The 25,685-nt window shown below is 29.4% G+C and overlaps 3 protein-coding genes across 6 annotated transcripts in view; 1 reads left to right on the top strand and 2 right to left on the bottom strand.

The window, feature by feature from the left end:
- Nucleotides 1–1,811: 1,811 nt before the first annotated feature.
- On the bottom strand, nucleotides 1,812–4,979 carry LOC125874005 (flavone 3'-O-methyltransferase 1-like). Its single transcript, XM_049554809.1, has 4 exons — nucleotides 4,533–4,979; nucleotides 3,521–3,831; nucleotides 2,828–2,892; nucleotides 1,812–2,255 (listed from the first exon to the last, which is right to left on the bottom strand). Exons 1-4 carry the CDS (start codon nucleotides 4,937–4,939, stop codon nucleotides 1,956–1,958), a joined length of 1,083 nt encoding a protein of 360 aa, XP_049410766.1. The 5' UTR covers nucleotides 4,940–4,979; the 3' UTR covers nucleotides 1,812–1,955.
- Nucleotides 4,980–11,336: 6,357 nt separating this feature from the next.
- Nucleotides 11,337–15,125, top strand: LOC125875000 (BTB/POZ domain-containing protein At5g48800-like). The gene is made up of 4 exons (XM_049556050.1): nucleotides 11,337–11,618; nucleotides 11,988–12,054; nucleotides 13,030–14,163; nucleotides 14,411–15,125. Exons 1-4 carry the CDS (start codon nucleotides 11,545–11,547, stop codon nucleotides 14,933–14,935), a joined length of 1,800 nt encoding a protein of 599 aa, XP_049412007.1. The 5' UTR covers nucleotides 11,337–11,544; the 3' UTR covers nucleotides 14,936–15,125.
- A 1,249-nt stretch (nucleotides 15,126–16,374) lies between these two features.
- LOC125874168 (cytochrome b5-like) overlaps nucleotides 16,375–25,685 on the bottom strand; it is a 116,943-nt gene continuing 107,632 nt past the window's right edge. For all 4 annotated transcript variants that reach the window (XM_049555008.1, XM_049555011.1, XM_049555009.1 and 1 more), the window contains exons 2-4: nucleotides 19,524–19,626; nucleotides 16,946–17,012; nucleotides 16,375–16,656 (exon numbers count right to left, since the gene is read on the bottom strand). In XM_049555008.1, the coding sequence (XP_049410965.1) occupies nucleotides 16,403–16,656; nucleotides 16,946–17,012; nucleotides 19,524–19,610 (408 nt within the window). In that variant the 5' untranslated portion in view covers nucleotides 19,611–19,626 and the 3' untranslated portion in view covers nucleotides 16,375–16,402. The remainder of the gene's footprint in view (nucleotides 16,657–16,945; nucleotides 17,013–19,523; nucleotides 19,627–25,685) is intronic.

Below are 25,685 nucleotides of genomic sequence, written 5' to 3'. Positions count from 1 at the left end.
ATTCAACGGACAAAAACTGACGGAGTTGACGACGTTAAATGAATAAACGTTACCGTGAGTAACGTTTTAGGTGTAAAACGTTACTCACGATAACGTTTATTGAGAATCCAATCACGTCAACCCTGCAAATGCAGAATCAAATCCTGCAAATTTAAAACGTTACTCATAGTAACGTTTTACACCTAAAACGTTACTCACAGTAATGTTTTAGGAGTAAAACATTACTATTTTACTAAGAATCCAATCACGGGTCTTTGACTCCTGCAAATTTAGAATAAATCCTGCAAATTTAGCTATAAAACGTTACTATGAGTAACGTTTTACCTCAAAAACGTGACTGTCAGTTACAACACTATGTTAAAGTCATATTCCTCCATTTTTTAAACTGACCACATGTGATTATAAAATAAATGTTGTTGTAAGGAATGTTTTGCATATTCCAACAATATTCAACAAAACTTTTACTTGTGTTGCCCATTGTTAAAATAATATTAACAAAACTTCATCATGTATGAATTAAATAAGTCAAGTTTATCATATTATTAAGAGATTTTTTAAAATAATATTAATAAATTAGAAAAATAATTTTAAAGTTATAGTAAGAACTTAACATAATATGAGTAACATTTTATAGCTAAATTTGCAGGAGTCGAAGACCTGTGACTGGATTCTTAGTAAAATAGTAACGTTTTACACCTAAAACGTTACTGTAAGTTTTGATTCTGCATTTGCAGGATTTGATTTTTCATTTGCAGGGTTGACGTGATTGGATTCTCAATAAATGTTATTGTGAGTAACGTTTTACACCTAAAACGTTACTCACAGTAACGTTTATTCATTTAACGTTGTCAGCTCCGTCAGTTTTTGTCCGTTGAATTTTTAAAATAAAAATAACCTAAAACGTTACCATGAAATACGTTTATACTACTTTTGTAAAAAATTTAAAAAGCGTATTAGTTTGGTGAATTGATTTTTAAAATAGCTTATTTTGGTCAATGCTTCTATATATATATATATATATAATGTTCATCTGTAGATGGTAGACTTACAACAAATTTTGTAGGTTTAAGTGAACTCAATATTATAAGTCCAAATTATAAATGGAACATATGAAAAAAAAAAGTTAAAATATGAGTTAAGATATTAGGTTCCCATTGTCTGTTGTGGTAGATTAGTAGGTAACTTGCATTATTTTTTTTAAGATTACAAAATTCACTTTATGAGTAAAGGTAAATTTAGAGTAGGTTCTGTGTATCCAATCGAATCAAGTTACGTAGGCTTATATGATTTTAAGTCCTCCTAGAGATCATGTCATATGAGTAGAGATGGATCTACGATAAATTTTGTTGGTCCAATTGAATTGAGCGTTACTGGCTCGAATTATGTATACATGCATATGCAACGAAAAAATATGAATTTTAACTGATATTTATATAACAACTATTTGATCATCTACTATTTCTGCTATACAATTTTCTACTAATGTAGCACACAATCTATATTATTTTCAAGATTATAAATCTTACATTTATAAAAAATTACTATAGGTAACATTGTTGACAAGTATATGTTAAAGACCCTCAAAGTAACGTATAAGATCATATTAATTCTAAATTTATTGATTTTAAATTTTGAATTCATTACTAACATAATACATATAATACGTGGTTGTGTAGTTACTCAAGGATAGAAAGTGCTGATTTCTTGATGAGTGTGAGTCACCAACCAAGTAAGATTATGTATATTAAAGGAAAATGGACATATTATTAACCATCAATATATAATATACCACACCTTATTTTTGTATATATAATAATATAGTAAGTGTATTGACATTATCATATAATGATGAAAAACAATATAATCTATTCAAATAAGATAATACATATAATATTACAATACAATATGCTACATTATGAAATGATGTGTTTATTTTAAGAAATATAACAAAGTTACTACTTGTACAATTCCATAATCCAAATTAAAAATGCAGAATTTATGACTTTAAAACCAGAAAATCCAGATTTTTTTGCTAAAATTTCAAATTCTTCCACTGTTCTTTCTTTCCCTCCAGAAGTGACAACCATCAGAAACACATCAAGAAAAAATGCATTCTTGGAAAAGAAATCATTTGTTTGTGGATTATTTGGCTTTATATGTTCAACTAACACCACTTTACCAAAATTAGGTAAAGATTTCCAACAATTCTTCAATATCCTTATGCAATCATCATCATCCCAATCATGGATTACATGCTGCATTATAATAATTAATGTGTCAGGCGACTCGATAAAATTAATGGCTTAAAACCAAATATTAATAGGAGGACCACATAAAATTTATTTAATAAAACTTGTATATTATTTTATTTGAATTTCTTTTATAATAGTGATGTTTTAGTCTTGTATGCACTTTCATCTTCCTTGCCTTGCTAGGAATCTTTTTTAATGAATTTATGTTATGTTTACTGATAATTTAAATAATTTTCACACCATTAAAATAAGTTAGACTATGTCAAATTTGATATAGTAAGTTGAAAGAATTTTAGCTTAGGCTGAATTTATTGGCGGTGATTTAAAGTTGACATCAATTTTCGCTTAGACATTTCAATTAGGTTTGGTTCATTTTAGAAACTTCATGGCATGTTCCGCTATATTATTTTGAAATATGTGTTGTAAAACAAGTCATAAATGTTCGTGTGGTTAAGAATCATGTCATTAGAGATGAAATAGAAATTTATTTAAATTATTTATAAATATAGTAGTAGATCATATTTTGAGACTGACTAAAAAAAATATCAGATAAATTGAAAAGAAATAATACTAACTTTCATGAAGATTACATCTCCTTGAGGAACACTTTGAAACATATCTCCTGCAACATGCTCAACCCCTAACAAGAAGGAAATATATAACTCTGTCATCAACATTTTTTGATAATCTAATAAAAATGATAACTAATAAATGCTATTATAAAAAAAATACATTAATAGTATATTAAATATTTGAAAAACAGATTAAAATGCACCTAACATATTGAAAATGGCTTAAACTTGTCTTTCTTCTACTGGTTGGATCCCAACTGCACTTATTGTTAATTTTCTAAGTTAAAAATATTCTCCTTCCATCTATAGGATTGCCCGAAAATAGGTGGAAGGATGAGCGTTTTAATTCAAAAACTAACATTAAAGGCCAATTGGGGTCCAACATATGGAAGACAAGGGCAATTCGATGCATAAATCATCCCGTGTTTACGTAGGATTCTGAGAAGGATCGCATCCCAAGGAGTGTGATGTAGACAACATATATATATTCCAATGTAAATAATAATGGTTGCTTCCATGTGTCGAACTCATGACTTATAGGTGACATGAAAACAACTATATTGTTGCTTCAAGATTCTCCTTTAACGGATGGAAAGAAGTCATATTTACATTATAGACATTTAACCCCTTCCCCACCTTTTTTTAAAAAAAATTAGTCATACTGTCAGTATATATAACTTAACTCAAATCGTGTACCTGGATAAACAGGAGCATCCTTGATAACATGTGGCAAATCAAAATTAACGCCCTTAATATGAGGGTACTTTGAAACTATAGAAGCCATTGTTGAACCAAGAGCACCTCCAACATCTACCAATTGTTTTACTTCTTGAAAGCCATTATAGGTCTCAAGAATTTTAGTTATGGTTATCTTGTTCAAGGTTTGTGTAGATTTATTGGTTACCTCAGCATATCTACTATTTTTTTCATGATATTCAAATACACCCATTCCATGTGCTTTGTTAAATGGTACTTCTCCTTCAAGAATTGCATCCTTCAAGTAAAACCTTACAAATCAAAGAAATAAGTTTAAATTTTATGCACTAACAGTTCAATCGATAGTTAGAAATATACACTAATTATGTATAAAATATAAATATTATATGAATATTATACATACGGCTATACTATGTAAAAATTCTAAAATATTTGCAAATAACTCAATATAATGTATCGTTTATTAATAGCGTAGAATAAAGGGTGAATAATCTACTATAAGAGCTCAATTATACTAACAATATAAAACTTACTTGTATTGTTAATGTATGTATCTTAAACCTTTTGAAAAGTATTAAATAAATTTGCATTATTGATGATTAAGATCATGAAGAAGACATGTATATTAAAATATGAGTGAGATTAGCTAGTAATATGAAAAGTAAGTTTGTTTATATATACACTATATATATAACATGTTAAATACAAAGACAAAAATCCCTTAGTCCTAATTTATGTATTATAGTTTGAATTTTGAGAGTTAATTTTTTTTAAAATTTTGATCGTAAATTCAGACATACAATCTTCAAATTGACATATTTTAAATTATGCAAAAGAAATATTACAAGTCACTAGCTATAATTGATAATTTAAAATATTTTTAAAAAAACATATAAAAAGATTACAATAAAGAAACTCGTTTAATTTTTTAAATTCATATACCAACATATAAATTGAGACGGAAAGAGTATAAAAGAATGATAGTTTATACCAAGAATTAACCATGGCTTGGTCATTAATGAAGAGAAATGTGGGAGCAATTGACACCTCATCTTTATTAGAGACAAGATTTCTACTCAAAGGTGTCAAACTATAAAATGGTCCATTTTCATTATCCTCTTTGCAAAGAGTAAATTTCAACAAAGATTGGTTTGCAAGAAAACACAAAATCTTTTCAATCATAATTGGAGCTTGAGGATTTTTTGTTGGAATTTTGGAAGCAATTTGAGTAGAGGATAATTGTGCATTTGGTGACAAAATATCAAATATACCAAGTTCCATAGTGACTTTCAAGGCTATATTTAGGGCTAAACTAATTGGCAATTGCATAACACTTATGATATCTTCTTCTTCTTTGGACATAATTTTCGTGCTTTGATCTTTTGATGATATTTCCATTTTTTAAATTTTGGGATGGATAATTGATGATGAATTCGTTGAGGAGAAAGTTGGAAAATTTGTTCCTTTTATAGTAGTAGCTAGCAAATTAAAAAAGATTTAATTTAATGATGTGACTTATATATTGTAAAATAAATTTTGTATATGAAGTTCTGATATGTTCAATAGTTCTTCCGTACTAACTTAGTTGTTGGATAATTATTTCATCTATATCATATCAATACAAATATCCCTAAGGTGCTTACCGCTTAAGTAAATGAGAAAAAAAAATTCTCCGCTAAAATTTGAAGCTGAAATCTCATAATTTTAAATCAAACTTTTACCAATATAAAAGAATTTTCATACTATATATTAGTGTATATTAACTTATTATAATATATAATCTGCCTTGTTTTCCATGTTTACTGATCCCACAACTTTATGAGTAGTTTAGTTGTGATTAGTTTTTAAGTAATTATATAGCATAAATATGTATATAATATAAATTAAACTGTTGTAAATATGATTATGAATCAAAGAAACAAACAGACAAAAAGGATTTTTGGGAAACATGCTATGAATCTGGTTATGGTATCTTTCAGCCATTTATATATTTGTGTGTTTGAATATATGTATTTAATAACATTTTTTCTTTTCGTCTCAAATAATTAGTTCTGTTTCTTTTTTACACGCCTTTTAAAAGATCATTAATTAAGAGGGGTTTAACTATTTTAGCCTTCTTTATTAGGAAAATTATGCGAAATGACAAATATCTAGAGTATATTATGTAATATAGCTATAGTTTTGATTATTTTTAATCTATAGCTATAGTTTCGCAGAATTTTGCTATTCGGTTTCCTAATTATGTAAATCAAGAATTTGTATAACTTGGTCCCTAATCCAGATTTGCATAATTCGGTTCCTAATTATATAAATTCAGAATTTGTATATGTGTACCCTAGTTATTTGTATACTATTTATGGAAAATTCATAATAAATTATCTTGTATATTGACAAACGAAATATACAAACCGCAACCTCCATGACAAACGAAACTATAGTTATAAAGCATAACTACCAAAACTATAGTTATAGAGTCTTATTATGTCTATTAGCTTTGCTATATCTGAAATTTTCTCTTATTTATTTTCGATAGAAGTATCAAAAACACCCCTAAACTTAACGCAATTATTAGTATCATCCCCGAACTATTTAATTAGTCAAGTTGACGGGTGTTTTTAAGACTGTCAATAATTCAGGGATGAAACTAATAATTTGTGTCAAGTTTAAAAGTGTTTTTGATACCTCTCTCTTTATTTTCTAAGGTATAATCTTTCTTCATTGAATATTTACTTTATTTTTATGTCTACACCCTATAATTGAAATGTTTATAGTATTGAAAAAATATTATAGGACTTGTTGGGTGATATAAGAGTAATAAAAATATTTTGTTTGATTTCTTAATGACAAATTGTTTAAACCTTACAAATTAATTAAGTTGGAAATACTGTACTTTTTAAATGAGGTGAGATCAACAATCGGTCAATGTGACTATGAAACTCATTTAAAATAAATTTTGCATCATATAATTTAAGATTTTTTAAGGTTAAAATAAAGATTTTTTTTTATAATATTCGAATCTTCTAAAAGTAATTCAGAAAAATCGAATCAAAACGACAATATCTTAACTAACTAAAGACATAATTAAAATGTTAGTCTATGGCCTTTGTGAGGTCACGTGATTATGTATAAAAACACAATAATTCATGGTCCCCAATTTGAATGACATAATATATTGTACAAAAATTCATTTTATTACTACCCAATTTGGTGTCCCTTAAAAAAAATAGTTAAAATAATTATTGTGATGTGCATATATTGTGGCAGTTAGTATTAGTATAATGAATAAAATATTTAAGTATACATCTAACTCGTACAATTGAAAATAGATGGAGTGAAAGACTTATTAAAATCGAATCAAATATGAATCAACTCATATAATTAACTTTGTGAAATATCGATTGAAGGTGTCTGCCGCAATATTAGTTGTGTTCGGTGATAAAGAATGTTAATGTCATCGTCCATAAGCATTTCAAGTCGTATTTGTTATCACAAATTCATCTCTTTTTATAAGCCACGATTCGAAAATGGGTTTCAAGCAAATGATTTTCGTAAGCATAGGAGCTCGAAACAATAGATCTAGCTCTTCATGACTAATTTTTTTTTACAAAACAGTCTAAAAGGGATATTTATGTTATTCGTCACTCAACTCGTTTTTAATTTGTACTATTTAGTATGAGAGAGATTTATCTGATAATCAACACGCTAGAAGTAACTTTTGTATTGTACTTGCTATTGATTTTTGAATTCTATTTATCTACAATAATTGATATAAAAATTATTGTCACCCAGAGAAACATTTAACCAATAAACTCTTCTCTTTGACAATAAACAGGCAAAATATGTATAATTATACAATTTATAATGTATATCATACACGTAGATCATAATGTATGTATCTTATAAGACTTATATAACTTGTCATATATAAGTTATTTAACAGAATATAAGCATGATATACATAAACAAGGATAGGTGAACAAAAATCGTATTTACTTTCTTTTGTGTGGATAATGAACTACAATATTTGTTTTAGGTTTAGTTTGCTAAATAAATATTGGGCAAATTACAAAAATCACATACTTTTAAGGCAAAATTACAATCTATTCTTTAAAAGTTTATAATTACAGAAATTCCTCAAACGGATACAATAATATAAGCGCTGATACATTAATTTGATGCGCGAGATACAATAATATAAGCGCTGATACATTAATCTGATGCGTGAGATACAATAATATAAGCGCTGATACATTAATCTGATGCGCGAGATACAATAATATAAGCGCTGATACACTAATCTGATGCGTGAAAATGAGGGATTTTGGAGATTTGTAAAACTTATAGGGGATAATGGTAATAAGTAAACTAAAATGTGAGATTTATGTAATTTTTCCATAAATATTTGATTAAAATTATATTAATTTGATCTAAAAAAATGTATATACATGTCAATAGCCCATATGAATATTAACATCTAAGCCCAAAATAAATATATAATAAGCCCAAACTAAAAAAAACAATTAGTGGGCTTTCCCATCCCTTTTGCTGGATCTTCATTTTTTATTTTATTTTATGTTGGGCAAAGTGAACATATAGTTGATTTTAGGATCCATATTTAAGATATAGCCAACATTTATAAACTTTTGTAAGTTTAAATCACTTTAAATTAATTTTGAATATATACAATTAAAGTTGCAAAACATTAACAAACATTCTTTAAAGTTTGACATATTATTTGTGGAAGCAAATTAACTTCACACGTACACAATTAAGGTTGAAATGTTAACAAGTGAGGCTTGCTCGAGTGGTTGAGCACCTCCATCATCAATTGATAGATTGAGGACTCGAGATACACTGATAGGATAAGTGATACCACTATTGAACCTTTTGGGAGTTGGAGTGGGAAGAAAGCGAAAAATGAAAAGAAAGAGGTTGAAAATGATATCATTTGAGAAATCAATTGTAAATTATTTTCAAATATAGATGATGCATATGCCATAAATATCAATTAAAGAGATAATTCTCCCAAGATTAATGAACAATTAATTAAATTAGAAATTATTAAACTTGATGATAAGGTTTATAGTCTAATTAATGATGACACAATATAATTAGCTAGTCTATAGAGTACCCTATACCTATATATATAATAATGACTTTCATTTTTTTTTATTTTAATTGGATGTAATATATGAACAATGATAGTAGGCATGCTACAACATCAATCAGTTAAAATAACAGTAAAAAGATTTTATCCCCATTAATTCAGACAAAGATATAATTTGCATGGCTCCACCAATTTGAAAGATACAAACAAAAGCTGGAAATTGGAAAAGGGATCTTTTTATTTTTTATAATTTTGGCGTTTGCTTTTTTGGGTGTGCTTAGAATAGAAATAGTCAAACTTTTACTTAGCAAATGCTTTCTTGGGTGCTATTTAAAATTGAGATAGTCAAACTCTAACTTAATGTGTGGCTTCTAGGGTGTTGTTTAAAATAGAGACTAGGGGTGTTTAAATAGACGGATTATATTGAATTTGAGCATATCAAAATAGGTTGAGTTAGTGACACGTACAAATGTTACTTGAATTGATATAGATTAGGTCAAGATGGATTAAAAGTCAGGTCATAACTTAACCCGTCCAATTTTAATATGTAATAGAATTTAGTAATAAAAATATTAAAAATTAAATTCATCAAATTTATATTTCAAATATCCCTATAAATAAGAGGACTAATTCAAAAAGTTTTGAACTTTAAGGGGAATATTGATCAGCAAAATAACTTTATGAGTGCATGCGTAAAATGATTATATATCCACTCATCTCATATATGTCTTCTTTAGGGTTGATGTTTTTTTTTTAATTATAAAATTTTATTTATATGATGAGTTGGAATTTTGGAATTGAATCCTCTCTTTCAGATCTTGATCTTAATAAAATTTGTTTTTAATTGGAATTTTTATTCAAACTATTGTTAGTCGAATCCCAAAATAAATACCAAATACAAGAGGAAAAAATGAATGAGCATTAGGTTTAATTTAAATCTCATGTGAAGATGTGTAGTACAATTAGGTGGTATGTTTGTGGCTATTGAGCATGCTTGTGTTCATAAAGTCTGAATGTGATTCATTGACTTTGACTTTATTACTCCCTCCGTCTACTTTTATTTGTCATGTTGCGGTTTTCTAAAGTCCAATCAAACCTCTACATAAAGGCGTCACTTGTTATGATAAGTTTACTGCTATGGCGAAATATTATTATAACAAACATATAGTAAAAGATCAGTTTCACAGAAAATAGGATTATTATAGAGAAATGTTATTAGAGAGGATGCTTATTATTATAAAGAGGCCTAACTGCACTAGAATAATAGTATTTTTGATCCTTTAATTATGATGAACTTTGTTTTTGGCTCTTAGCTTGTGACATATGATTCAAGTCAATAGGGTTAATTTTTAATTAATTAAAATGTGTATTGTACTGGTTTTAGAAGTATATTGCCTTTAAATATGATTTAATGACACAAGTTTAATATAACATATGTATAATTAAATAGTGAAACAGTTAATGATTCTAAATTGTGAATTTTCACGAGTAAAGAAATTAAAGTGCATAATTCAAGTAATTCAAGATTAAATGTGTCTAGATAGATATCACAAGGACTATAATAATAAAAGTTAAATCAAGATGGGAAATTTTTACACACTTTTTAAAATTTAAAAAATAAAATAAAAATTGTTATACCATGTTCCATCATTTTCATAGTTTTTTAAAGTCAACAAAAGTTTGATTATATTCCAATTAATGGGAACACTTTGGGCCCTCCCATAAAAATTTGTTTCTAAGTATGTATGATTTTGATAAATGTGGTGGGTAAAGGATAATCATGATCTTGATAAATTATTTTTAAAAAGTGCACAACTTTATCTTTTTATACATTTTTCTTGATTTTATTTCCTTATTTTTCCCAATTTTTCTTCTTTCATTTTCAATAAACATTGCCAATGTGAAAAAGGTGATTGAATTCTAAAAGCCAAATTTTGCGATTTGGAATGGTGGAAAATGTATTTTGAATTTTTTTCATATTTTGTAGGTCAATTTATGTTAAATAAAACATACTTTTTAGAAAAAATTATCTTGATGAAAAAAGTTTTTCTAATTGAAGCAGGAAAAATAAATTTCACAAGTGACATTTCACATTGATTATTTTCTTCGAACTTTAAACACCTCATCCTTACCTCCACATTGACCCTCAGTCCTTAATTATAATATTTGTCTAGATTATATATAAGTAATTTAAGAATAATATTTTTTCCTTACATGTCGAACACAAGAAAATAATGTCATAAGAAGCATTTCCCTTTATACCAAACATACTCATAGTATAAAATATTTACACTATAATATACCACATTAAATTAATAAAGAGTTTAAGGTCATATTTACTTGGTTGAGCAACTTATTATCTTATTACCAATTGAGTTTAAGTTATATACATTATCAGTATAAGGATTTTTACACGTTGTAGTAGATAATTTATCTTATTTTCAAGATTATAAATCTCACATTTTAAGAAGCTTACGGTAGATATCCTCTAATATATTGACCTTGTACGGTAAAAAAGATTTACACTACTTATATTTAACTTGAACTATTTTCTAAATTACAAATTCCACATTTTAAAAAGTTTTATCTCTAAAAAGAACGATATATGTAATTTAAAGAAAACTCTTTAAATTAAGTCGCTATTATTTAGTTTACTAATAAAAACATGTCCCACAAGAGAGGCCATTGCTTTAGACAAATGTAATCTATGATTTTTGAAAACAAAAGCCAAACTTTTTGACAAAAAATGGCCAAAAAACTACTCAACCAACAACAACAAAATCTCCTACTTGTGTTTTTTGTCTCTTATTTTCTTCTTGTTTTTCTTTAACAACCTTTCACATTCTGCTTTCTTCTTAATTTCTCTAAATTCAAATATAATTTTTTTTCTTTCACCATGTCCATGGACAAGCACCACCACCATCAAATGCCTCTAACCAAGTCAGCATCAAGGCAAAGATACAATGAATGGTTCGTATATTATATACACTGACAGTATAAAGAAAACGCTATGACTCTAGTTTATGTGTTGTCATAGGTCATTTATTATGTTTTGCATGTATATGAATTTATGTTTTGCTATAAAGAGGAGACAGTTTTATTGTCGTTAGATTGAGTGGCAACGTCAGTCAATAAAAAGGAGGAGGAGGTGGAATGTTGTATTCAAAATCTACATTAATCGGTTTTTAAGTAACTTGATGGTGTAAAAAATACAATTTTATATTGTCAGTGTATATTAGTTATAACTTGGTTGACTCATACGTGAAATTTCACATTTTTACAACAAAAAAAGTTGTTTTAAGTTTTTTTGGCTAATTGGTTGTTTTTCTTGTCATATAGGGTATTTAGAGATGTTCCAAGTGATATAACAATAGAAGTGGATGGTGCCATATTTTCATTGCACAAGGTAAGGCTCCCCAATTTCTGTGCTAATATTTAAACTTGACGTGTTGGAGGTTTGGAATTGTTTGAAATATTGAGTTCAATACTTGATATTTAGTCTACATTTTTCGAAGTTTTCATGTATACATCTATGATCTATGTTGAAAAAATGATGGGTTTAATTGAACCTGACTCTCAACATCAGTAGTGGCGGAATCAGGATTTTCACTGAGGGGATTCAAAATATAAAGAAGTAGGCACACGAAGATGCTAAGAAATTCAACATCTACTATATATACATTAATAATAACGTTGACCTTGTACATTACAAAGTAATTTTTCAACATTTCAACAATTCAAGTTTATTTAGGTAGGAGGGTTTGGAGGGCACGGATTAGGAAAGAAAGTTGGTAGGTAGTTGACCTTTCCATTGCTTTTCTGCGGGATAGGCTTGGTGGTCGTACTTGTACCTACTTTCTTACTAGTAGTATTAGCAATATTCTCATAGTTTTTTGTTCTTCGACTTGAATTTATCTCATGTATTTGTTTGTGATTCGAATATCACATTATTTCATTATTATTGTTATTGTTATTGTTCTTTCTTCCATATGTTGTGTACCGTTCTCCATTTCACGTTATTTCATTGTTGTTAGTGCTTTCATTTATGTATTCCTCTTTTAAAACTACTTTCAAATGCCTTTTGTTTCAAGCTGAGGGTCTATCGCAAACACTCTCATTATCTCTACGAGATAGGGATAAGGTCTGCCTACACTCTACCCTCCTCAGACACCACTTTTCCAATTACACTGAGTATGTTGTTGATGATTTTTATCAAACAGAACACATTCAATTGATCCACTTGAACAGTAGAAAGAAATCTGATACAGAGTCTCCAATAATATCAATGTTCAATTTTTTTCAGTTTTTTCATGCATATGAGCAATTTCAGATACCATAATGTAGTAGAAATTCCCTAACAATATGAGAATTATGATTTCAGTTTCCCCTTGTGTCGAGAAGTGGACGAATTCGGAGGCTTGTAGCAGAGCACAGAGATTCTGATATATCAAGAATTGAGCTTGTTAGTCTACCAGGTGGATCTGAATCATTTGAACTAGCAGCCAAATTCTGTTATGGTGTCAACTTTGAGATCACTTCATCAAATGTTGCTCAACTCTGTTGTGTATCCGATTACCTCGAGATGTCAGAGGATCACTCGAAAAACAATCTTGGTTCTCGAGCTGAAGAGTATCTCGACAGCATTGTCTGCAAGAATCTTGAAATGTGTGTTGAAGTCTTGAGACAATCCGAAAACTTACTCCCCCTTGCTGATGAGTTGAAAATCGTTAGCAGATGTATCGATGCTGTAGCCTCAAAAGCTTGTGTTGAGCAGATCGCTTCAAGTTTCTCGCGTTTGGAGTATAGTAGCTCAGGGAGGTTGCATATGAGTAAACAAGCCAATTGTGAAGGGGATTGGTGGATTGAGGATCTTTCTGTTCTTCGTATCGACTTGTACCAACGTGTCATAACTGCAATGAAATTTCGCGGTGTTAGGCCTGAAAGCATTGCAGCATCATTAGTAAGCTATGCACAGAAGGAGTTAATACAAAAGTCCATTTCTGGTTCAAAAGAAAAACTCGTGGTTGAGACGATTGTTAGCCTGATGCCTGTTGAGAAATTCGTCGTTCCCTTGAGCTTTCTGTTTGGATTGTTGCGAAGTGCTGTGATGCTAGACTGCAATGCTGCTTGTAGGCTTGATCTCGAGAGACGGATAGGATCTCAACTGGATATAGCAACTCTGGATGACATACTAATTCCTTCGTTTCGTCATGCTGGTGATACAATGTTTGATGTTGACACAGTGCATAGGATCTTGGTTAATTTTTCACAGCAGGAAGGCGACAGCGATGATGAGATGGAAGATGTATCGGTTTTTGAATCCGATAGCCCTACTGCTACGCCATCACCAACTGCACTGTTCAAAGTATCAAAGCTGGTTGACAACTACCTAGCTGAAATTGCACCAGATGCAAATCTGAAGCTGAACAAGTTCATTGCTGTTGCAGAAACATTACCAGCACACGCGCGTAGTGTACACGATGGCCTTTATCGAGCCATCGACGTTTACCTCAAAGTATGTATTCCTCAACTTAATTGAGATATGATTGAAAAAGTTTTGTTGGTTTGAATGAGAGACCTAAATCATTCATATAATATGTTGAGCGGACTCTCCCAAAATGTTGTTGTTGCACCTGTGTTCGTTCATCCAAAAATGCACTACTTTTGGAGGATCCGACACATACCTGATGATATTTTTGGAGAGTCCGAGCAACATAATCTTCATAATTACTAAAAGACTCTTCATGGATTCACATTTCCAGGCTCATCTAACTTTATCAGATCCAGATAAGAGGAGACTATGCAAATCGATTGATTTCCAAAAACTCTCACAAGAAGCTGGTGCACACGCTGCACAAAATGAACGTCTTCCCCTACAATCAATCGTTCAAGTTCTCTATTTCGAGCAATTAAGGCTAAGAAACGCCTTGTTTTGCTCGTATCCTGATGATGACATTAAGCCAATGCATCAATCTTGGAGGATAAACAGTGGTGCTTTTAGTGCAGCAATGTCTCCCAAGGACAATTATGCTTCGTTGAGACGAGAAAACAGGGAGCTAAAACTTGAGCTAGCGCGAATGAGGATGAGATTGAATGACTTGGAGAAAGACCATGTTTGTATGAAGAGAGATATGCAGAAATCCAGCTCACGAAGATTCATGAAATCTTTCTCCAAAAGGATTGGTAAAAAGTTCAACATTTTCGGACATAGTTCTTCGAGGGAGTCCACTAATTCTCCCTCGAGGCACTCGGAACGAACTGATTCTAAGATAACTGATAGAACATGACTATTGATCTTTCAGGTACATCTAGTTACACGAATAATGTGTTTTCTTGTAAACTTTGTTCCATCCCACACACTATTTTTCTCCGAAATCTTGTATAGATAAAGGCTACAAAGATTTTATGTGTGAAAGGCGCGTTGAAGGATGTGATCATGTTAGATGTATACATTTTAAATTTTCATTTTTGCATATTATTACTATATATTAGAAGAGTCTAGGATTACTACCATTGTTCCAATAAAATTATTATAAATGTCCAATATTTACTATATAAAATATATAAGTGGGCCCCACCATAATATAATAATAATNAATATATTAAAGAAACATATAAAAAATGGTTAATATTTGAAATTGTGTGTGTGCCACATAAATTAGAACAAACAAAGTAATAAATATTATTTTAAAAATTATGTTAAAAAAAAGTACTACAAATCACAATAGCTAAAAATTTAAAATATTTTAAAAATCATATAAAAATTTCAATAATTTCTCAATTTTCATAATATGACATAAATTAAAATTAAAAAATAATATATATTAGGCCCCGTGCTGGCACGGGGTCCTATATCTAGTGTATACTTAAGAGTAATGGATTCAGTTGAACTCGCCCTAGTTCCATCTCCAAACTGATGGGACGGGCTAAGGTCACAGCTTGCAAATTTGGAGCCTTATTATGAACTTCACAACAGGTCGGTCGTTCTATGTTCCAGGGTTGGGTCAGATAAGACCAGATCCAAATGGATCTACTTATTGCTTCGAGTTCAGATGTTGTAATAGGCCTAATTTTTCTCCTAGTTTCACCGGTGAAGTGAACGGGATTCAAGTTTTTCATTTCATTCAATAGAAAAGTAGGTCATATCTTTAAACCTTTTCAAGGTATTTTGATGATTGAGAAATCAATCTGGAGCCAACCGTTGAGTCAAACTCTAGATTTCGAAACTCAAAGATGATGGGCCTAGGTTTCATTCTTTAGGCATTTTGCAGCAATAATAAGCCCTTTATGAATTTCCACATGACACTATCAGGATGACAAAAATAGGATAATCATGACACATACATCAACATTTTTGAATAATTCAAGCAACATAATTGTAGCATGACATAAATATGGGAGTACATTAACAACTTTTGTCTAACAGGTTTGACTGAACTCGGTAGTTTCGACACAGAATATAGATATGCATGTGTGTGTGGTGTGTGAAGCCGCTGAAATTTCAACAAATATCAAGTTTTGAACCCATAATTTCAAAGGTACGTCGAATTCAATACTAAGAACCTTAAAATGTTGAACGTCTCAAGTTTAAAATCTTGAATCCACACTCTATAGGATTGACTCAACAATCTATTACAACAAGAACATACGACTATATGAAGTCTAAGAAGTAAAATTCGATATATTTTTTTGAATCGAGGGTGACATCTTGCAAATTCGGACTCTTATTATGAATTTACCGTTGCATTCAATCTTCAAGCAGATTGTTTGGTGTAGAAGCGGATGCCAACTGCTACGCCCAAAATGATCAGGGGAACCAAGAACTGGAGAAGCTTGATTACGAATTCGGATGTCTTGTCCTGGTTGTAATGAGGCTGGTTGGGAGGAGTGTACGTCTTTTTAGTCGGGATGGTTGCTGAATCAATATCCCCTACGTAGTACTCGTCCAACATGGCTCGAGCGCTGCTGCTGTGACCAACATCCTCAAAATCATCGGTTGCATCCTTTCCTGCACCAAATTACCATCCCATAAAACATCCTTTTCTAAAGAATTACCAAGCTTTTTACATCAATTTTTCAAAGATAGCACTACTAGAAATTCAGAATTTAGAGTCAGTGAGCTAGACGTAACGATTTCTATTGAAAATCCGCTGAGTCTAGCCTAGATCCGCCACTGGATGGCACGATTCCAGAGTAAAGCAATGTTCTACTCAGCCTTACAATTTGATATATTGAAAAACAACTTGTAAGTTACAATGTGTGGTTTTGGTAGGAAAAAGTTGGTCAAAGTATATTACCAGTAGCAGCCAATAAAACCTCATCGCCACCAGGGTGATCGTCCAAGAATTTTGTCACATCATACACCTATCAAATAAAAGATCGATATCAGTCAATGAACCTCAATACAAACTTCTCGGGTGTAGAACAAAAAAAAATTGAATGACCCCAGCTTTGTGATGTTATATTTAATATCAGTCCTTCCAGTAAACGGTAAAATTGTATATTACCACTTGAAAGTTAAACAACTTTTATCCAGAGAACTCATAGTAATAAAATAATCTTATCACTAACTTGTGAGCACTACACATTTCACCAAGATGAAGTTATAATATCGCAAATTTACACTAATCCAGTTACGCTTGAACTGGCTATTCTTTTTATCTCATCAATTTATGGCCTAAGCAAGGAGATAATTATTCCGTCTTCTATAAAAATAGTAAACTTCAAAGCATACTAACAAACCTAAGCAAAAACAAAACTACGATGGAATTTTTATGTTTCTCTCCTAGGTACTAGGGAAGGCACAACGGAAGGTTGAAAAGCAATTTACCATGCTTTGCTATCATGAATTAAGGGCAGTACAAGATTATAACTTTATTCGGAAAAGCTTCAAAGGTACAAAGTATGAGATTCTTTGATACTTGCTTTTAGAAGGAAAAGTCCAATGGCAATAGGCATGAATTAACATGGGAGGGTTTTTCAAGACCGTATCAAATTCATGTTGAAACAAGTTGAGATAAGTTGAATTTAAGACGTAGACACAACCCACAGACAACGATGACCCATCAACCAAATGTCAACAAAATGAAAAGCACAAATCTCAGCACTTCAAAATGTCAATAATGTCATCACTCATCATGCTAACGCAGACACTATTCACCCCTTTTCAGACCTCTTAACAAGCTTTTGCTCGAAACACAAAGAATGGAGAGAAAGAAAAAAAATCAATAAAAACAACAATGAACAGAAGCAGTCAAAAGTTGAATCCTTAAGTTTCATTTTCTAATCTTTACGATCTAGTTACAAAAAGCATAAAAAGCTATCCAAAAGGGGGTGCAGAAAGCTAATTTAGAGGTCACCAAGATTATACCTTGGCAAAAATTACGAGCCAAAGGCTGAACCATTTTTTTTGGAAACTCGTATCTTACCAAAGATTGAACCTTTAAGGGGCGGAGGCAGAAAGGTAATTACGAGATCACAAAAACTATATCTATAAATTGTCACACAGATGTGAATGTAGGATTTGAAATTTATGGTTCCTACTACGATCTAAAGTTAATATACAATAACAATTGGGTTCACAATAACATCCTTATGTATGTTACATGAATTTCTTAGGGTCTGCGCAAAAGCCACTGGTTCGTGAACCCAAAACCTATGCTCTATATCTGCCACTATTGCCACAAATAAAGGACCCAAAGATTGAATCTTTAATAGATATTCCCTAACATTGAATCTTCAACATACATTTGAAAAAAGCACAAGAAATGAATCTTCAACATATACTTAAAGCAAAAAAGCACAAGAACCAGCAACCCCAGCAAACTAAAGGCAAACAGGTAATTACAGAGATCACAAAGACTATAAGTTTCCCCTAATAAAGAGCCAAAAGTTGAATCTTTAACATATATTTGAACAAGAAACAACAACCCCACTAGATTAAACCAAAAGGGGTGGAGGCAGAAAGGCAATTACAGAGATCACAAAGACTATAAGGTGCCCCAAATAAAGAGCCAAAAATTGAATCTTTAACATATATTTGAGCAAAAAAGCACAAGAAAACAGCAACCCAGTAAATTAAATCAACAAGGGTGGAGGCATAAAGGTAAATACAGAAATCACAAAGACTATACGCTTCCCCTAATAAAGAGCCAAAAATTGGATCTTTAACATATATTTGAACAAAAAAGTACAAGAAACAGCAACCTCAGTATAATAAACCAAAAGGGGTAGAGGCATAAAGGTAAATACAGAAATCACAAAGATTATAAGTTGCCCCTAATATAGAGCCAAAAATTGAATCTTTAACATATATATGAACAAAAAAGCACACGAAACAACAACCCCATTAAATCAAAGGCAAAAAAGTAATTACATAGATCACAAAGACTATAAGTTTCCCATAATAAAGACCCAAAAATTGAATCTTTAACATATATTTGAACAAAAAACACAAGAAACAGCAACCCCAGTAAATTAAAGGCAATTACATAGATCACAAAGACTATAAGATTCCCTATTAGACCCAAAAATTGAATCTTTAGCATATATTTGAATAAAAAAACAAAAGAAACAGCAACCCCAGTAAATTAAAGGTAATTACATAGATCACAAAGACTATAAGATTCCCTAATAGACCCAAAAATTGAATCTTTAGCATATATTTGAACAAAAAAGTACAAGAAACAGCAACCCCAGTAAACTAAAGGCAATTACATATATCACAAAAACTACAAGATTCCCTAATAGACCCAAAAATTGAATCTTTAGCATATATTTGAACAAAAAAGTACAAGAAACAGCAACCCCATTAAATTAAATCAAAAAGGGGGTGAAGGGATAAAAGTATATACAAAGATCAGAAAGACAAAATACCTTGCCACTAATAACAAGCCAACAATCTTTGGCATTGTTGTGAGGGGCTACTTCTTCCAAAGTATAAACCTTTGTTTCACTACCCATTTATGGATACACAAAACAAAAACACCAATTGGAGTAGAGAAACAAAAGATGTGATGAATCTTGATTTGGGTGTTCAAAATTGAGGGCTTTATAATTCTTTACTTTAGTTTGGTAGACTATTGGAAATCAAAGAGTGGGTGGGTCAATTTGATCTGGAGGTTGGTGAGAATAAAGATGTGACATTAGTTCACTATTTATTTTTTTATCATATTAATATGAATAAAATTACAATTTATTATATTTTTTAAAAATCTTTTTAATATTAAAATTTAAAATATTGAATTAATTGCATAGTGTTTTAGTTTGAAATTTGAACATGAAGTTATTAATCACTAATCACACCTTTAGATGCTTCAATTTTGATATTTATAAATTGATAAACATAGTTTATTTAAATTTAAATTATATATAATTATATTAAAAATACTATAATTAACTTTTTAAGAAATATTTCAATTATATCTAACTTACATTTTATAAAAGAATTCAAAAGAAAGTATAAGCAAATTGTTTCATTAATCAACTACACAAAAATAATATTTAGTCAAAATTTCAATATCTAAACAATTAATTTTATACTATACTGATTTATATATTTATTCATATTATAATAATATTTATTATATATGTAATTATACATTCAAGTATGACATTCTATATTTTGATATCTCTATATGTATATATAACTATATTAAATATTATAAATTTTTAAAATACATATCAAGTATCTTAATATCGATACTACAAATATAAAAAAAAAAAAAATTATTTTAATATAATAATTGAATATCTAGCCTACCATGCCTACCCCTAATGCCAACCTCTTAACTTTATGGATTCTTAAATAGACACTCTATTTGGTAAGGACATAAAGCATAGGTTTAATCACCTCCAATCTTGTATGTAACTCTTTTTTTTTTCATCCGCGGTTCAATACTTGTATTGGAACTTGATTATTTTAAATTTACATTATGTAGGGCTCTATTCGAAAGAAAGCGTGTTCATATTCATGACTCAAATCCAAAAAAATTTACTAAAAAAAAAGAGCAACAACATCCGCTACACTACATCCTTTGATGATAATCTTGTATGTTCCTTGCTTGTCCTAAACTAAGATGTTTTATTCACATCAAATAAAATCATGCCACGTCTTCACCAACTTAAAAAGGAAGAAATCCTCTCCTTCATTTTTCATATTTGTGTCTAATCAATTTATTAAAATCTGCTTATTTTAAATATAATATTTCTTTTATCACAATTTTTTTTGAAAATAATACTTTTAAAGAAAATAACTTGTGTTAGGAATTAGGATAATCAATTTAAAATCCACCTTTCAATGCTAGAGGCTTAGAGCAATAATTTAAGGTCATTTGCACTTTTGCTTCTATTTGGTGTTGGTTTTAAATTTTTATCTCTCGTAATAAATATGTTTTTTGGAAAATAATTTTATATTTTCATACTAGTATATCTTATAAGTTATATCTATATATGATTTTAATTTCTAAAGAACTTATACTTTACTAGGCATAATTTTGATTGCTAAATTGCAAAAATCAAATATCAACTCATTTGAAGATCTTTTTTTTTAACAATTCATTTGAAGATCAAAAATAGAACATCGATCCATTTGAAGAATAAAACATGTAATTTTGTTGTTTGCTAAGGTTTTAAAAGTACTTCTTCGAATGATTTGTTTTTGTTTAGCTTCCGAAAAATAGCTTGAACAGTATGTCTGACTTTTACTTATCTTGTGATTTATTGATGTCACTTGTTTGGAAATATTAAAAGTCACGGAAATTCTCCTAGTTTGATGTGTGTTTATGATATCATTCTTAAGGATATTTCATCATTGTAAGTGTAATTTTCAGCATTCAACAAGTTTTTTTATTATAAAACGAGAAGTCAAAATCTGATAAAAATTTAAATTTTTAATAGATCAGGCAGAAAGTGTAGTATAGTTTGTTGTGTAAAGAAAGTGTACAAATTATTTTTTAATGTCAATTAAAAAATGACAATAAAGAGAGAAAATTATAATCTATTTGCCATAATAAATATATTAAAGACAATTCAATTTTGCATTAATTGACTACTGAAATGTAAATGCAAATATTAGAAAATGAATAATTCTTTTGAGATGATAAAGAAATATTCTTTTCAATAACTTGTTCTCTTGTTATTTATTTTAAGTATGACTTTTTTGTTATTGTATTTATTTTAGATATTTAATTTTTGATATTTGAAATCAAAGATCTATTAAAATAATCTCTCTAACTTAATATTGATAGAGTGGGTTGAGACAAAATCCACCCCATTCCATTACCATCCCTATTGACATTATAAGCAAATTAAAAACCTTCATCAATTTGAGTCGGAAAGCATATAGGTTATTTGAGTCTTTGCTTAATGTTATTTTTTATTATAAGAGAATAGGTCCAAATATATTCTTGTATTATACGATTTTGTACTATACAATTTAGAGTTAATGTACCTTTTGATTAAAATAGTTTTACATTTATACTTTGTTACACAAATGGCTCAATATATTTTCTTTGACTAATAAAAGCGAAAATAGTTAATATAAGTTCAAATTTTCTAGTTATTTCAAATTAAAATAAAATCCACATAATTTAATCATTCTTACAAAATTAAGATATATTTAATCCTTCTAGTTCTAGTATATAAGTTTTGTCTTCTTTAGTTTAACAATTAATTTGAATTTATAGCTTTGATGATCAAATAACTTCCTTTTTGACTCATACTCTTCTTCTTAAATCTATCACACATCTATCCCACCCAGCCCCCCAAAAAAAGGAAAAATCTACACATATGAAGAAAAAAGTTACAATTTAAATCATAAAGAATTATTGAAAATGATAATCTTTTGAGTTTCATAATTTATTGAATCAAGCTTATTTTATTTACTTAGCCCATTTCGATGTGCTTAAATTCAACTCAGAATGTGCATTTAATCCCCCCACACCCACGCCCATCAACTACAATTATACTTAAATAAAAGAAATTCAACTTCTTTTTGGTCCATGAAAATTTATAATATTGATAATAGTTTGATCATATGACCAAACAAGACAACACAATCAAGAAATATTAATTCTTGATTTTAACGATACATGGGAAATACTTCTCAAAAATTATTTAAATAAATTAAACATAAAACTAATAAAAAAACTTATGGACACTTTGGTCCTCCTCTTTTTGTTTTCCAATCATTATAGCAAGCACAACACTCTTTACCCCCACTAGTTCCTGGTGGAACACATTGACACCATTCACAACATTTGTTGCAAAAAAATAAACAAGGTTTTTTGTGAGATGTAGCTGAACATCTTTGATTGCATGCATCTCCACATTCTGAAAAACACAAAAAGAAATATTAAAAAAATTATATAATCATTTATCGAGTTGCTTAAATTAAAAATAACCAGCGAATGTATAATTCATGTATAACAAGTGATATTGTTTTGAAATCCTTTGTCAATGCAACTATTCATAAGGTTTCAATATTAATTTGCGGACCGAGATTGATGTTAGAAGTAAAGAAAGATTTGTCTAATAGTTTTGACGTTCTTGTTAGGATGCATTATATATGTATAATCCATGTATAACAAGTGATGGCGTTTTAAAATCCTTTGTCAATGCAACTATGAATAAGGTTTTTTCAATATTAATTTGTGGTTCGAGATTCATGTTAGAAGTAAAGAAAAATATATCAAACCATCTCGATGTTAGGATGCATTATATATGTATAATCCATGTATAACAAGTGATGTTGTTTTAAAATCCCTTGTCAATGCAACTATGCATAAGGTTTCAGCATTAATTTATGGTTCGAGTAAAGAAAAATGTATCAAACAGTCTCAACGTTCTAGTTTTGAACCAATAAAAAGGAGGTATACTCACTATCTGCAGCCACAGGACAAGTTGATGGACCAGTAGGGGGCTTGTCACCTTTGATTATTTGTGCATTAGACATTAAAACTATGATAAGCAAACCCAAAAAAATGTGAAAAAACTTCATCATGTATATTTTCTTTTAGTCTTGAAAAACTAATGTTAGTTTTCTATTTTAATTTTGTTTTGTGAGAAAGTTGTGATTAATCCTTCAATGTGTGCATTATTTATAGGCAAGATTAATTATGTGATAACCAAAATATTAAATGTTTAATTCATTGTAGATATTGCTATTAATATAACATTTACTTAAGATTTATCTAATAATTAAATGCATATTAAGATATAATTAATACTCCAACCGTCCATTTTAGTTTTCACACGTCATTTAAAAAAATCATAAATAAAAAACGTCTTTTTTTTTTACTAATTTAGCCTTTATTCTTTCCGTGTAAGTAATATTGTTTACTCTCAAAATAATTATTATATTGCTCTTTTGAATATGATAAATTTAACTATTTAAATGATGCCTCGGGAGATGACTGATGACTATAATAAATAATAAGAGTAAATTAAGAATTAATTTTAATAAATTATATTTTGATTTTTAAAATTGTATAAGTAAAAGTGACATTTTTTTAGTGTAATAAACAAGTAAAAATAGATGAAGGAAATAATAAGTCGATGTTAATTTTATAAATTGATAAGTTTTTTAGACAATATTGTAATAATATTAACAACTAATATGGAACGAAGATACTAGACGATTAGTTATCTTACATATTATAATTAAATGCACTTCAAACTAAATTTAGCTAAAAGCTGCATTCATTAAAGCACAAATTACAGAAATACACACATTTGTTTCACTTATTTCCATTATCCCCTATTACTTTTAAAAATCTCCAAAATCCCTTATTTCTTTAATTTATCTGAGCTGCATAATAATGTATCCGAGCCAGTATTTAATGTATTTGAGTTACATATTATGTATTCGAGCTAGATATTAATGTATTCGAGCCAGTATTTAATGTATCCGAGCTAGTTTTTAATGTATCCACGCTACATATTAATGTATCCAAACTTCAATTATTGTATCCAAATTTTTTTAATTTTTAAGGGATTAATGTAATTAGAAACTTATTAGGGATAGATTGTAATTTCATATTAAAACTATGGGATTTATGTAATTTACCTTTTATTAAAATAATTAAATTAAAGACTCGTATTAGGATAATTGTTGTAAAACTTAAGAACAAAAGAACGATATAAAGATGAAGACAAGAAGAATATAAGACAAGAGGAACAATATGAGATAACTTTCTTTCTTTCAAGTGTACACCAAATCTTCAAGTGTATACAATATGAACCCTTATGCCTCTATTTATAGTGTAACATAGACACATACAAAAGGTTAGTTATAAACATGACATTAACATGAATGTAATAGGGAGGTTATGGAAGTGAAAGGTTACAAGAATAATGGTTATAAAGGTGGAGGTTATGGTTATCTTTATAATGGAGGAAAGTAATGGAGTAACTTCTTGATGTAGTGGACATCCACAATATATTATTTTATAATACTCCCCCTTGGATGTCCATAGATAATATGCCTCGTTAAAACCTTACTAGGAAAAAACCCCTTGGGAAAAAATCCTAGTGAAGGAAAAAGAGTACACATATGTTTTAATACGCTTAGAATGTTGCCTCGTTAAAAACCTTACTAGGAAAACCCAATTGGGATAAAATCATGGTTAAGGAAAAGAGTACAACGCGTATTTTTCTCCCCCTGATAAAAACTTCACTTGATATCACGGAGACGATGCATTCCAATCTTATATCACAACTTTTCAAATAATGATGTTTGACAATCCTTAGTGAATAAGTTTACAAGATTATCACTTGAATGAGTCTTTGAACGTCTATCTCACCATTTTGTTGAAGATCATGTGTGTTTTTGATGAAATATGCTTTGTCCGACCTCCTTTGATTGTATCCTCCCTTCAATTGAGCTATATATTATTTCTGTATATGGTGGTTAGAATATCCTTTGCCAAAGGAAAATCACATATTTTCTGAATATGATAGATCATGATTCCAACCATACACACTCCCGACTTACTTCATAGATCAATATTATTTCTGTATGATTTGAAGAAGTGGTTA

Source organism: Solanum stenotomum, chromosome 8 (genome assembly GCF_019186545.1).
Source record: "Solanum stenotomum isolate F172 chromosome 8, ASM1918654v1, whole genome shotgun sequence".
Classification (NCBI taxonomy): Eukaryota; Viridiplantae; Streptophyta; class Magnoliopsida; order Solanales; family Solanaceae; genus Solanum; species Solanum stenotomum.
Note: the sequence above shows the minus strand (reverse complement) of the source record. Positions and strands in the feature narration are given on the sequence as shown.

Excerpts from the sequence above, each read along its gene's own strand:
- LOC125874005 (XM_049554809.1), bottom strand. The coding sequence starts at position 4,939 with ATGGAAATATCATCAAAAGATCAAAGCACGAAAATTATGTCCAAAGAA. Across the intron at positions 3,832-4,532 it reads CAAGCCATGGTTAATTCTTG|GTTTTACTTGAAGGATGCAA; the intron begins GTATAAACTATC and ends TTGATTTGTAAG. Across the intron at positions 2,256-2,827 it reads GAGATGTAATCTTCATGAAA|CATGTAATCCATGATTGGGA; the intron begins GTTAGTATTATT and ends ATTATAATGCAG.
- LOC125875000 (XM_049556050.1), top strand. The coding sequence starts at position 11,545 with ATGTCCATGGACAAGCACCACCACCATCAAATGCCTCTAACCAAGTCA. Across the intron at positions 12,055-13,029 it reads CCATATTTTCATTGCACAAG|TTTCCCCTTGTGTCGAGAAG; the intron begins GTAAGGCTCCCC and ends TTATGATTTCAG. Across the intron at positions 14,164-14,410 it reads CCATCGACGTTTACCTCAAA|GCTCATCTAACTTTATCAGA; the intron begins GTATGTATTCCT and ends TCACATTTCCAG.